At 37.6% G+C, this 14,329-nt stretch overlaps 2 protein-coding genes across 3 annotated transcripts in view; one reads left to right on the plus strand and one right to left on the minus strand.

The window, feature by feature from the left end:
* erp44 (endoplasmic reticulum protein 44) overlaps positions 1 to 4,468 on the plus strand; it is a 94,038-nt gene extending 89,570 nt beyond the window's left edge. For both annotated transcript variants that reach the window (XM_048616458.1, XM_048616461.1), the window contains 3 exons: positions 363 to 504; positions 2,267 to 2,369; positions 4,020 to 4,468. In XM_048616458.1, the coding sequence (XP_048472415.1) occupies positions 363 to 504; positions 2,267 to 2,369; positions 4,020 to 4,121 (347 nt within the window). In that variant the 3' untranslated portion in view covers positions 4,122 to 4,468. The remainder of the gene's footprint in view (positions 1 to 362; positions 505 to 2,266; positions 2,370 to 4,019) is intronic.
* Positions 4,469 to 4,701: 233 nt separating this feature from the next.
* On the minus strand, positions 4,702 to 13,808 carry stx17 (syntaxin 17). The gene is made up of 5 exons (XM_020536858.2): positions 12,042 to 13,808; positions 9,736 to 9,860; positions 9,348 to 9,398; positions 5,535 to 5,621; positions 4,702 to 5,179 (listed from the first exon to the last, which is right to left on the minus strand). The coding sequence occupies exons 1-5, from the start codon at positions 12,313 to 12,315 to the stop codon at positions 4,931 to 4,933; spliced, it is 786 nt and encodes a 261-aa protein (XP_020392447.2). The 5' UTR covers positions 12,316 to 13,808; the 3' UTR covers positions 4,702 to 4,930.
* Between the last annotated feature and the right edge of the window lie 521 nt (positions 13,809 to 14,329).

Consider the following 14,329-nt stretch of genomic DNA (forward strand, 5'->3'; position numbering starts at 1 on the left):
TCACAGATGCTGCCAGACCTGCTGAGCTTTTCCAGCAACTTTGTTTTGGTTCCTGTGTATAAGTGCAAACTGGCAAGGAGGCTTATATAAACATAAATAGGTAGTAATTACTTTGTGTGTCTCTATTTACGTATAACATTTGTCTAGAAAACAGTCCAACTGTTGATTTGAAAGCTGCGACTATATTAATACAAAATTTTTCTTAAATGGTTGAAAATTCCTTTTGGGAGGAATTCATGAGGAAAGAAGTAACGTTCTTTCTAATTTTTATGTAAATACAATGTCAATCTGTTGTTATACTGCATTCAGGTCAACGAACTCATGCATTTGTGTGACAGTGTTAACACATGAATAACTTATAGGTACTATAAACTTCCTGCATGCTGACTGTGACAAGTTCCGTCATCCTCTTCTACATATACACAAGACACCAGCAGATTGCCCAGTTATCGCTATTGACAGCTTTCGGCATATGTATCTCTTCCCAAACTTTAAAGACATACAGTAAGTACAGTTTTTTTCTTTCTTTAATAATCTCCAAATACAAACTATTAAAGATAATAAATCATCTGGTGGTTGTGTCTTGAGTTTCTGAAGTATTCATGCTCTAATCTGCAAATTCGCTGCATTTTCTACTGTGATATTTCCTTCTGCATTTTGAAATCTGTGATGACACCACTGTAAAACACACCAGTAATTTCTGTGGTGATACTCCAAATTAATTGCCCTAACTTTGTAGATGACCATAACCCACCTTTTTATATGTTAGGTTAGCAAACTTTGCAAAATTTATCAAATTTCCTGTTTCCACCAAAGTACCTTGTCACTTTTTAAACTTAAAAAAGGTAAAGGATATTTTGACATGAGACATATATCTACAGACTTGAGGTTTCACTGGTGTGGGGAAACAAGACACTGTCTGCATCCATTTGTACTTAAAACTGTAGGGTGGAATTTCCCCATATGCAAAATATATTATTTGAAACAAAGCTTGAGTGCAAGTCAATACTTGATTCAGTTTTATTTTTTAAATGGATGTGCTACATTTGATAGTCTTAAGTAGAATCTATACCTCATCTATTAAACATGCAGTGGAATAAGAATAGTGAATATTTGTGAGCTACTGATCAACAAATGTCTTCTGTCCAAACTATTAGCAATGTCTACCCAAATTGTATTCTAATGCTTCCTTTAACAAAATGAAATAAATGTTTGAGTTACAAAGGAGAAGGAAGATTCCAGGTAAAGCATTGATTGGATTAGGGAACATTTCTTAATCCAAATCTCCATACCGGACTTCTATTGGGGAGTGGATTTGTTTATTGTTCTTTGACCTTTGTCTTAATGATTGGTATAAAATTTATCCATACCTGTAGGTCCATCTGCATGTAGCTATTACCTTCATGAAATAAAACTTCCCAAATTTTTAGCACAAGGGATACTTGTGACACATATCTGTACCACTAGCAGCTGCTTTTCAGAACCATGAATCAGAACAAATAAATATAAAAGTATTTTTTAGTATGCATTGGCTGAACAATTTCTTAGTATGACTTGCTTACGTGCTGTTGAGCTTATATTTTAAAGAAATAACTACAGCAAGATGCTTATTTTTAAAAAAAAACCCTACAATTTGAGCCAATGTTTAGCATGTATATAAATTATTATTTGTAGTTTTCTAGGGGATCCAGTCTATAAGATGCAATACATTCTTCAGAGCTATTGAGACTAACTAACAATAGTCCCCATGATTGCAGCAAATTTGACATTTTATAGATAAAATTGATTGCTGCATTTTAGCACTTTACAGTAGGTGACAACAGATGATCTAAGATTAAATTTAAATTGATCTTTCCTCAGCATTTCTGTCTGCAATTACTTTGCTCTAGAGCTCCTTTTGAAAGCTGTCTATCAATACCAACTACCTGACTGTTGCTTGTATTTGTAAACTCTTTGTTTGATACCTGCTGTTGGCTGCTTTTCAGCTGCTATACAGAAAAGCTGTTGCAGGGCTATGCACTGTGGGAGTTATTGAGGGGCAGCAATAGGCTGCCGTTGCTGTAATGCCCTAAGGGGATAGAAAAATCCCAGAATCCAACAGAGTATAAACTGGCAATTCGTCTTCTGCCTCCTTTCAATTAAATAGCCTCTGACTAACTAAAAGAAGAATCAATTGGGATTGACTTTTTAAGTGGCTTGTTTTTATTTCCTGTTTCATGCTCTCTCTATTTTGCTCAGCTAGTTGACTGTTTTATTTTAATTTCAGTACTCCAGGTGCACTGAAACAATTTGTATTAGATCTACACTCTGGCAAATTACATAGAGAGTTCCACCATGGCCCAGATCCCACTGATGATGCTCCTGGCCAGGTAAGAAACTGATGTTGAGAATTTTGATGATGCCCTTGGTGGGTTCGTGATTGAAAATAACAGTTATCGTGAAGTGTGTTATAAATATTTAATCTCAATCATAATCTTTTTTCAAACGTCTGAGGTCTAACCCCTCTAACCATTACTTATTTCATGATATCTGGTCTGTATGGTACAGTTTATACTGTATGCTAAAATGTTTAAGATCCCTGCCTAGACATTTATTTAATTGCAGTTTTAGTCTCATGGTATTTGTAATTTATGATGTAATGCATAATGAATGATGGAAATAATCACGATATAGGAATCTCAATTCTGTGTTAAGCGATATAATACCATAAATCTAGATAAAGTCAAGTCTGGATTTGTATTAAATGCATTGTAGACATTTAAATTTAAAAATCCATGTGCACAGTTTTATAATCTGCACTGGTTTCTTGGATGGTTTCATTCAGCTTTGATTTCCTATTTAATTTTATTTTTGTTTTAATGGTGGTCAGTATAGCTAATGCTGTGCAATGCATAGTGGTGCCCTTAATGAGCAATTAAACTAATAATTTCAAATCACGTTGTGTTAATGATTATATTCAAAGTTGATTACCAGCAAATCAAACAGATTAAATAGTTGGGGCTTCTTAGGACAGATGGCCTGTGTGCTGAAAATACTGTACAAATTAATCATGCCATCAATTGACATTTAAAGGTTTCCTTTTTATAAAACACCTCATCACACCTTAAATGTTTCAGGAGTTTCCCATATGGAATGTCACTGAAAGTGCTTTGAGTTTTGACAGTTAATATTGGTTAAAAAAAAATACAATTAGCCTGTCAGCACCTGCAAGGCAGAGATATAAATTAATAATACTGAGAAATACTTGGATATAGTTTTAACCATTTCAATGAACCTCAAAGGAAAGGAATGCTATATCTATTGGCCTGTACCATATTTTGTTATATACCTATGTAAGTAATGGAATCAAAGTACAGTAATAGGAAAATGTAAGTTTTAAAACTGCCATACATCTGGAGTATTGTGTCCAGTTCTGGTTGCCTCATTACAGGAAAAATGTGGAAGTGTTGGAAAAAGTGCAGAGGAGATTTACCAGGATATTGCCTGGAATGGAGGGAAGGTCTTACGAGGAAAGGTTGAGAGAGCTAGGGCTTTTCTCTTTAGAACGACAAAGGATGAGAGGTGACTTGATAGAGGTGTACAAAATGATCAGAGGTATAGATAGAATGGACAGCCAGAGGCTTTTTCCCATGGTGGAGGTAGCTATTACGAGAGGGCATAGTTTTAAAGTGAGTGGAGGTAGATACAGGGAGACGTCAGAGGTAGGTTCTTTACTCAGAGAGTGGTAGGGGCGTGGAATGCATTGCCGGAGAGGGTAGTGGAGTCCCCCTCATTAGGGGCATTTAAGTGGCAATTAGATAGGCATGTGGATGTTAGATAGACCTTAGGTTTAGGGTAAAAGTTCAGCACAACATCGTGGGCCAAAGGGCCTGTACTGTTCTAAGTTCTATAAATTCAGATTTACTGTGGCTGTGGAAATCAAGAGACCAGATAAATACATTACTTTCTTAAAATTGTCAAACTTCTTGAAGTTGCTACTTTATTTCTATTCACAAATTCATACTTTTTTTAAATCCTAGCCAAGTGAAGTTGCAAGCAGCCCCCCAGAAAGTTCATTCCAGAAATTAGCTCCAAGTGAACACAGGTACACCATCCTCAAGAGAGAGAAAGATGAATTATAGATGTATGAAGGAACTGTACAAGACCAGAAATCAAAGAGCTTTGCCTGATGAGAGGCAGAAATACTAAGCCTATATTTTCATAAGTCTGTGTGTACAGTTTTTATTTTGGATAAAACAAAAAATTGATTGACAAATTGTGTTTTTTTTTATTTTTTTTTTTGCTTCCCTGGCTTGTGAATATGTCAATGTACTGTGGTCATTCAGTGTAGTGGATTTTAATAAAACTGTTAAATGTATAACTGTTGCAAAACACTGATCATTTGCAGATCCTAAATTTTTCTAATAAAAGGTCATCTCTTGTACCAGGATTTGGCAAGAGTATGCTGGCCGCATACTGTCCCATGAAACAAGCCTCGTCTCTTCGTATTATTTCCACATTTTGTCGATGCATTTTTCTTTAAGTGGAAGGTGTTCATTTGTTCCTTGCTGTGTGGGAGTGGCTTGGTGTTCATGTTTCACATTCCTGTGAGAATGTGTTGATCTCTTAATTTTGAGGAAACAAAAATAAAATAAGTGGCCTACCAAGATTGGTGAATAGATTTTGTTCAAGCTATGATCATACAATTTGCATTCCAAATAGTTTTTAAATGATAAATATTTTAATAAAGCAGTTAAAATATACAAAAATTAACATTTAATGATTGTACATTTGTTATCAGTATATACAGCTGATCTTCTGTCATTAAAAATGAATAATCAGATTAGATTCTGGTGGAGACAAGTCCTACAGTTTACAAATTGTATATAAAATTGTTTCTCTTTTAAGCTAAACCTTGGAAAAAGGCTTAAAAGAGCTAAGTTTGCGCAATTTAACTAGATTTTTTTCCAGCTTGAGTCTTCAGCTCTGGGCAGCTGGAAGAAAGTGAGAGTTCCTGGTCTATCGTCTGCTGCTGTTTCTTCAGTAACAGCCTCCCACCTGTGAAGCCCAGTATCCCTCCACTGACTGCAGCTGCGACCCCCACAATTTTGAAGCCTGCCAGAAGACCAATAGGCCCTCCCATCGCACCACCAATGAGAGCACCTGCCACCGGCAACATTGCAAGTTTATATTTAGCGGCCTGAAAAATCAATGAAAAATAGGTTTAACAAAGACACAAACTAGATTGTAAGTTACTGTGATTTCTTGCTGTCTTAAGAGCTGGTACCAATCCATCAGTGTAAAGTCTTTCTTTACTGCAGCTGTTCTCTGGATGATTACTATGTACAGAGCAGTGCTAGTTGGTTTCACTGCATGGGACCATCACAATACAGATTGATTTTTTTTTTTTTGCCATGCAGTGTGTCACTTCTCCCTTATTTTTTTAATTGCTGCTTCCCTTAACATTAGAGAGGCCAGATCAATCAGTTGGGTTAATTCAGAGTATTGCTGGCAGGTAGAGTGCCATTGATTACTCAGCAGGCAAAGATCCCTACCTTGGCCAGATTCTTGGTTCCCTCTTCAACATTCTCAGCAGCAGTACTGACATGGTCTTCAATGCTGTCAATCTTCTCCTGTTGGGTCTAGATGTAAAGGAATTATGTGCTAGCTTTCCAGCTGGGAAGCAGCAGTCAACCAATACGCACAATTATAATTCCTATAATCAGAGTTTGCAACATCTTTCATCTGCTAGTCAATAAATCTACAATTTCTTAAAAGTACCACCTTTCCTGCTAGACTGTTTAGATGGTTTGCCAAGTCTTTAAAAATTTATCAACATTAAATCTGTTCTTAAATGATCTCAGATTAGTGCTATTTTAACCCATTAGAGGGCAGCAGTTCTTTACACTTTTTTGGTTTGAAAAAAGACCTTCATATTTAACATCCTGATGGCTACAATCTAATCAACTTCTGTCACAGGGTCATACTTGGAGTTCCTTATTTCAGCTGTGCCTCCTTTACACCCGCAGAACGAAAGACTTTTTAGAAGGAAAAAAATATCACTTACAAAATACATTTCAATAATTTAGTTTTTCCAGTGCATGTGAAAATTTGTTCAAACATTTTGGCAAAGCCTGGATCTAGCATTGTGTGGTCTTTTAAGTTTAACACTCCCTACCATATCAAGTGTGTAATGATTGGTTCAAAAAGCCAGAACATGCATTTTATTTACATTTAGTTTATATATTACACAGTTGCAGCACCGTTCTAATCTTTTGAAACAAAATAGATAGGAGGTAGACGAATTTTAGTTGCTCAAGTAATCCCTTAAAGTAATTTCTAAATGTATTAGACTTTAATTCATGAAATCAGCAGTTTTACAAGACACATTAATCTTGTCTCTAGCCAACATAAAACTCAGACATTGCGTAGTTAAATGCAGTAATGCAAAGATTAAATCAAACCTTTCCTCCAGAGGGTGGGTTACCATTGTGCTTGCAGATAGAAATGTTAGAAGTTAAATCTTCCAGCCAGTTGCTGATTCTTTGGTGACCAGAAATACAACTGAAGATTGTGTCAGGACCCTGTGGAAATCCTGACATGCAGATTGGAGGGGCAATTCCCAGGATTCCATGCAAATGGCTCAGACTCAGCATACTTCCCTGAATAACATCTGGGTAACCTCACAACTAATTTGCCACTTAACCATATCACCCATTCACTAACATTCAAAGAGTAGATGTTTAAATATGGTAGCTTGCACTATATAAAAGGGCATGTGTTGTCTTTCCTTTATTCTGCTCCACTGTCCTTTTTTGTGATAGCTAGAATCAGAAGATCCCAGAAAAAAATAGACAGCAATCTGGGCTTTGTCAATTTGTGTTTGCACTTTGTATGCTCAATTTTGCTGTGAACCCCCTTGGATTAAAGGTGTATCCATTAATTACTAGTGAACAGTTACTCAAAAAACCTGATACTTTAGCTTCTACTTGAATACTGTTATTATGTTCCAATCTTTTTGTTTCACAGTAAAATGACTGAGTGAAGAGCAGTCAATGTTTTTTACTTCCTGGTTTGCTTACGGGTGAGAATATCTGATTAGCTGCATAACCTGCTTGATTACACTAAAAATAAGTAGTTGCCATAGTCCCATAGGACTGTTCTCTCATCAAACAAAGACAACTAACTGGTGGTGGTTTAACCTGAGCGTTACCACACCTCAGGCAATGGGCGAGGCTAGGTATTTCCCATGGCTAATACAGCAAAACTAACTAGGAAAGTTAGAATTCATGTCAGAAATTGATACATGTCCCCAGGCAGGCGGCGGCACCACCACCATTTGCCACTGATCACAAAAGCCATAGCCATGAGTTGTGGAAAACTACAAGTATTTTATTTTAAGTTTTTACAAAATAAGATTTCTAGCATCTGCTCTGATTTATGCTGAAAGGTAGACAGGACTGGCTGTAAAGAGATTTAGGCTCAGCAATGATGGCCTCAACAAAATAACATTACTTATCGTGCATGTGAGGGAGGGAGGTGTCTGGTTAGAGATGATGCAGTAGATTATGCCCTTTTCTGTCAAATATAATTTTTACATCAAGTCCACCTCCTGCTCCTTTTGAGGGTGCTGTTATGCACAATTGTATTACTTGAATGTGTCATTCAGTAGTATGTCACTAATCTTCCTTTAATAAATGCCTCTGCTTCCATCACAAGTGATGTGGACTTTGGAAAAAAAAGCAGCAACATCAATTGTATCTGTTCATATGAGCATTGATAGGATCATTCATCCTGGCGTTTGGGATATGTTTTGGAGAAAGCCGATAATACAGGAAAAATATACTCTTCAGGGTTTGAGTGAAGATTTATAGCTCGAGTGCTAGTTGTAGATATTGGTGTGTTCACCAAGCTCGGGGGTTTGATAGCAGACGTTTTGTCCCCTTATTAGGTGATATCCTCAGTGCTGTGGAGCCTCCTGTGAAGTGCTGTTGTCTTGTGCCGGTTCAAATTTATATGGTCTGGGACGTGCTGGTTCCGGCTGTGTGTTGTAAAACATCCAGAAACATACTCTCCTGGAATGAAGCATTTTTGACGGACTACCTGTATTACTGTGGCCAGACAACTGGGCCCCAAAACCAGAATGGGTATCCTTTCAACAGCATCTTTTAGGACAGGTCAAACACAAAACATCTATACAGGACAAAGGCAGGCAAGGTAAAGCCCAGACTGGTCCTGGAACATAAGGCTGGTTTGCGCATGAGAACATAGCAAGCAGACTCACTGGCGTCCTGGGTTTCTGCCAAGATTTTGGAGGTGGGGTGATGCATGCCAAAGGCAGCATCTTCCATACATGACGGGATCCCATTGGTCACTGTGACCTTCACCTGGAAATCTAATGGCAGAGGGCCACAGAAGGGATAAGAAGAGACACCTTGCTAGTTAATTACCAGAACAACAATGTTGCTGCATTAATTCTGTTGGCCATTTAAAAATCTATTTAGTCTAAACAGTATCAATAGCCTTGTGCAATGCATAAATGTCTTTTTTTCCCAAAAAACTATATAACATTAAAACCCATTATTTCGTCATTCTGCAATAATGGACTGTTGCTGTCTGTGTCCATACAATACATTCCCTTTTTTAATTAAGAATTTTGCAATATGGTCACATCTTACATTGCTTAGCACCATTGTGGATTTAATGTTACATTTCTGATTCAAAAGAGAACAATCATGGATTTCAGATTTTCTAGGTCCTTATTTTCTAAATTTGGAAATTTGATCTAAGTAACTGCAACATTTTGACTATCAAAACATTGTAAAATGTGGATGAATACAGATCAGCCAAAATAAACCAGTTTTGGAGTTTCCAAGCTTGATATAATTCATTCACTGATTGTAAAGGTAATAATTACCTTTTGCAGGCAGGAGAAGAGGATGTAATAGATAAATTAAAAGCAGAAGAGGTAGAGTTACCATTGGGCAAATAGTGGAAGAAAATACAGAAGTAAGAGAGGAAATTATAACATAAAAATTGTTTGAGAGTAGCAATTAGAGATACACGTCTGGAGTGGTTGCGATTGCACAGCTCACAAAGGCTGGCTGTGGTCCTGCTGTTGTTATTAAGTCCATGGATGTGCAGTCATGTTTAATTTGATACCAGAGTTATTATAACTGGTGTAAAGTGTAATATTTCCAGAACCAATGGTGTTGCTTATGTGTTAGAATATCCTTTTTAATTCATAGAAATTTAATTTGCTCTATTTAGCCACAAATTATTCTTGCAGATCCAAAACATATGACATGAACTAAAGAAATAGATTTTCCTTCATTCAGTACACAGGAAATTGGAAGATAAATACTTACATGAAGTAACTGAGAAAATTCATTTACCAAGTTGCTAAGATCAATTAAATCCTGAAAAATAATTATGTAAATGAACATTACAAGCTACTCAAATGTATCCCAGAAAAAAATCATTAAACATGACTGTCTAGAAGTGCCTGCAGTAAACCTTACTACTAGTCTATGTAATTTAACAGAATAAAGTGAATTAAACACCCTTACCATTTATTTAATCAGAGTACATGTACTATATAATATGCTACATGTACTTTGAATTACTTAAAAAATTAGAGCCTAAACCTAGATGACATCAAATAAGATTATATTAAAACCAATTCTGATTTGTGTTGCAAAGATATATCATCTCTAGTTATTATTTCACTGTTAATTTCAAAAGACTATGACTTACTTCTTCCAACTTCTCCCATGATTCAGCAGCATCTTGATCTTGTGGAATCTGTGGTAGTGGCACATTCAGCTGAACCAGACATTGGGACGATGGTGAGCCAGTGTCTTGGGAACTCATAATTGTTCCTACAGGAAAAATGGTTATTCAGTGCAATGTCCAATTGCATAGTCTTAAAAATCTTAGATATTTAATTGGTTTCATCATCTCATTTTGCAGGTAATTTCTGGAAAGGGACAAAAATGTCACTCTTCCTGACAGTTTTATTTCAGAATAAGGTCATGTTGTTTGCTCAGAATCCTGTAATTCATACATAAATTTGTAAGGGTTTAATTTAACGATAATTTAGATGAGGGCAGGTCTGTCAACCAAAAATGATAACTGATGTTCATTTACAAATGTAAAGTCACATCTGGTATTCTTGTTAACTTCACTAAAACAGTAAGAGTTCCTCAAATAACAGAAATTCAGTAATTTATATCTTCTCCCTTCTGCAAGATTCGCGAAAGGCTCAGTAGGTGCCTTTTCATATCAGTAGATATGAAACTAAATCGTGATGAAATCATTACGAAGCTGGTTGTTGATGCAAGATGATCCTGATTATTTTTTTCCCCCCCCTCCCCCCCCCCCCCCCCAAGTATAATGCTTCCTCTAAACAGAAATAACGCACCATTACAACCAGGCTTTCATGGCTGCCTGGGAATATTTTCTAAATACTTAAATCTTATGATAGGATAACCATTTTACTGTGCTAAATAAAACTTCTACTTTAAATATTAGTTATTTCTCCAATAAAATGTGTCAGAAATTCTGGTTGTGATTTATGTTTACAAGCTTTTCTTTCAGGAGATGAATTTTATGTTCCTATTGGGAGGCAATAGACTGCCAACAATTCCATTGTTTTGGATTTCCCAATCCTCTTTCCTCTTACCTCCCTTAGCAGAGGATTGGCAACAAAATAAAATCCTCAGAATCAATGCAAATATATTGGGCTGAACAGTCTCTTTCTGCACCACAACAATTCTGTAATAACCTGCTCAATGATGCTCTGTTAGGGTTCTATCAGGGCCACTCAATAAGGGGTAAGGCCACCTTAAAGAGCAAGACCAGCAGATACTATGGCAAATGACAACTGCAATTTCCCCTTCAAGCCAGTCACCACACTGACTTTAATGGCGTTAAGTCTATGGGTAGTAGAGTCTTCCATTTCTACCCATAAAGGGGGAAGACAACAACTGGACAAATTACATACAAAAAAGATTCTAAGAGCATCCAATATCAGAAGGAATATTGACCAAATCCTCAACTTTCACAGCAACCACCCCAACGTCCACAAAGCTGTATTAGGATACTATTTAAACAGGCCACCACTCACTGCAACATGCCAGAACTACGCAGGAAAGAGGAAGAGCACCTGTACAAAATCTTTTCTTTGAACGGATATTCCCGCAACTTCATCCACAGGTGCCTGCTAAATAGACAAGAGGACACAGTACACCCTAACGCACTGGCCACACTGCCCGACATCAAAAACATATCAGAACTGACAACGAGACTCTTATGACCACTAGGAATCATGGTGGCACACAAACCCACAGCCACTCTATCACAAACACTTACAAGGATTAACGACCCCATTCCCACAACATGCAGAAGCAACATAGTTTACAAAATACCATGCAACGACTGCAACAAACATTACATCAGACAGACAGGAAGGAAACTAGCCATTAGGATATGCTAACATCAACTAGCAGCAAAACGGCATGACAAACTTTCCCTAATATCAGTACACTCAAGACAGTGAAGGCCATCAGTTTAACTGGGACAAGGTAACCATAATAGCCCAAGCCAAAAATAGACACACACGGGAATTCCTAGAGGCATGGTTCTCCACCCATAATGCAATCAACAAACATAAAATTGGACCCTATACACTAACCCATACAGAATAAAACCAAAAATGACACAAATCAGCTTCATCAGAGGCGTCACTGATGATGTTACCTAGCACGGTGACAAAATGCCTGAACAAAAACAAGCCAGCTCGGCAAGCAAGTCAGCAACCTCACCCGCAACCCGAGCTACAGATCTTTGCTAAAACCTTAAAGGAAGATAAAGTGCACACATACCAAATGTAAGTAAAAGTACTCATTCATCAGAAATATAATAGGAACGAAATTATACCACAAGTATAATCCTCATTGAAACCACATTGTTGCTTGAATAAGTAGTAAACCATCAGTCCCAGTTAAAGAGATGAGAGAGTCATCGGTTATTATTATGCATAACTAAACCAAATATATTACCTTCGACAGTCTGGGACCTCACTAGAGATGACTGTGGTCTCTGTGTATTATTCATGCTACAGTGTCCGCTTGATTCCTCTAGAATCTCTGAATGGAGTTTCAGGAACTCCAGCACAGCTGCTGCTGCATGCTCCTGTACAGGATTTATTATTTTCTCTAAAGCTTGTGAATCTTCATCTCTTACCCGAAGGCATAACGTTTCCATTTCTCTCATGTTAGCTCGTAGCTGCTGTGGGATAAAATGAGGAGAAAAAAAAATGTTTTTGAATAACATTATAGTTATTTCAATTTTCTGTGAATCTTTGTGCTTATAAAGGCACTCTCAGAGATGTGTCACTGTCAGAGGTGAAATAACCCTGTTTTAGTTTACCTAACAAATTGCTTTAACCACAAACTCAGAAAAGTCACACATGAACCTATTGTTATGACCAAGGTTGGAGGAGTGAACTGACTTTCTTTGCAAGTCTCATTTCTCCACTGTTCATAACAAAGTTTGAATTTAAAGAGGACAATGATTTTGTCAGTTATATAGATATCAAAATCTATTTAGTTAAAAATAATAACAAACGAAATTTACTCAAGCAAAAATTATGAACCGAAGTTTTAGACTGTACATATCTGTATGGATAACTACCCCTCCTGAAAACTCTGATCACATGACATTAGTGAATCAGATGGATTTTTTATGACCATGTAACCTTTATTATCAATTATAATATCCCAACTGATTTGTTAATGTACTTCAGGGAAGGAAATCTGCCATCCTTACCTGGTCTGGCCTACAATGTGATTCCAAACTCAGGGCAATATGGTCAACTCTTTACTGCCGTCTAGGCTATAAAAGGGATGAACAATAATGCTGGCATAGCCAGTGATACCCACATCCAATGAACAAATATTTTTAAAATAACATCATGGATAAATATATGAGGTGATGAAGCGAACAAGTAGGTCAATTTCTCGTGTTGTAGTCCCCGTCTGACCCATAGGTATTTCAGGACTCAGCATGCTCTGTTACTAATGATGGTAACAGGCCCCTTTTGTTGAGAGATATTTGAATCCCCTCCCACCCAGAATCTGTTGTGTGTTCGTTATTACTTGGTGCAGATTCCAAGTAGTGTTCAACTTTTTTTTATTCATTGGATGTGGATGTTGCTGGCTAGGCCAGCATTTACGGTCCAGCATTTATGGTCCAACCTTAATTGCCCAGAGGCAGTTAGCAATCAACCACATTTTTGTGGGTCTGGAGAGACTTGTGTAGGTCATACCACAGCATTAGACATCAGTGAACCAGATGGGTTTTTCTGACAATCAAAAATTGGATTCTTAGTTCCAGATTTTGTTGAATTCAGATTCTACATCTGCCACAGCTGGATTCGAATCCAGGTCCCCAAAACATTCCGTGTCTCTGAATCAACAGTCTAGCAATAATACCACTAGACCTTTGCAAGGAAGAGCAGTAAATGATAATCAGCAGTAGGTTTCCATATCCAACCTGTTGCCATGTAATTTCAGGGGCTCTGAAGTCAATGCTGTACAGTCCCAATTCCACTTCTTCATAACTGTATACAACATGCTGTGGGTCTATCCCGACACTGAACAGAACATAACTAAGGATTATGAGGAAGGAGTCTGGGACATTGGCTGACAGCTATAATTCAGTGAGTATGGCTGTGTTAGAATGTACTGTGAGATAGTTGCGCCAAATGTAGAATGAAAACTTATTAGAGACTTCTGAAACTTTTCTTGAGCTTAGCAAAAAAATCTATAATTGAGGAAGACAGACTTGTAAAGTCTATGTCTTTTTTTATTTTTGTTTTTAAAAACGGTGTACGGAAATGAGAAAATGTTTTTAAAAGGTGTTTGAAAAAGTGGCTACATTTTTGAAAGCAAGTAACTTGACAGCACAACAGGCATTTTTCCCTCCCCACCCTTATCTGCTTTCCGGAGGGACCACTCTGTCCGGGACTCCCTTGTGCGCTCCACACTCCCCTCCAGCCTCACCACACCCGGCACTTTTCCCTGCAACCGCAGGAAGTGCTATACCTGCCCCTACACCTCCTCCCTCACCCCCATCCCAGGGCCCAAGAAGACTTTCCACATCAAGCAGATGTTCACCTGCACATCTGCTAATGTGGTATACTGTATCCGCTGTCTCCGTTGTGGCCTCCTCTACATCGGGGAAACCAAGCGGAGGCTTGGGGACCACTTTGCAGAACACCTACGCTCAGTTCGCACTACACAGCTGCACCTCCCAGTCGCGAACCATTTCAACTCCCCCTCCCATT

The sequence above is a fragment of the Rhincodon typus genome, chromosome 2 (genome assembly GCF_021869965.1).
Source record: "Rhincodon typus isolate 14 chromosome 2, sRhiTyp1.1, whole genome shotgun sequence".
NCBI lineage: Eukaryota > Metazoa > Chordata > Chondrichthyes > Orectolobiformes > Rhincodontidae > Rhincodon > Rhincodon typus.

Bases quoted from the DNA above. Each gene is read 5' to 3' on its own strand.
- stx17 (XM_020536858.2), bottom strand. From the start codon at position 12,315: ATGTTATTCAAAAACATTTTTTTTTCTCCTCATTTTATCCCACAGCAG. The intron at 9,399-9,735 runs GTAAGTCATAGT...ATTATTTTTCAG, and splicing joins CATGGGAGAAGTTGGAAGAA to GATTTAATTGATCTTAGCAA. The intron at 5,622-9,347 runs GTAAGTATTTAT...CTTTACATCTAG, and splicing joins AATTTTCTCAGTTACTTCAT to ACCCAACAGGAGAAGATTGA.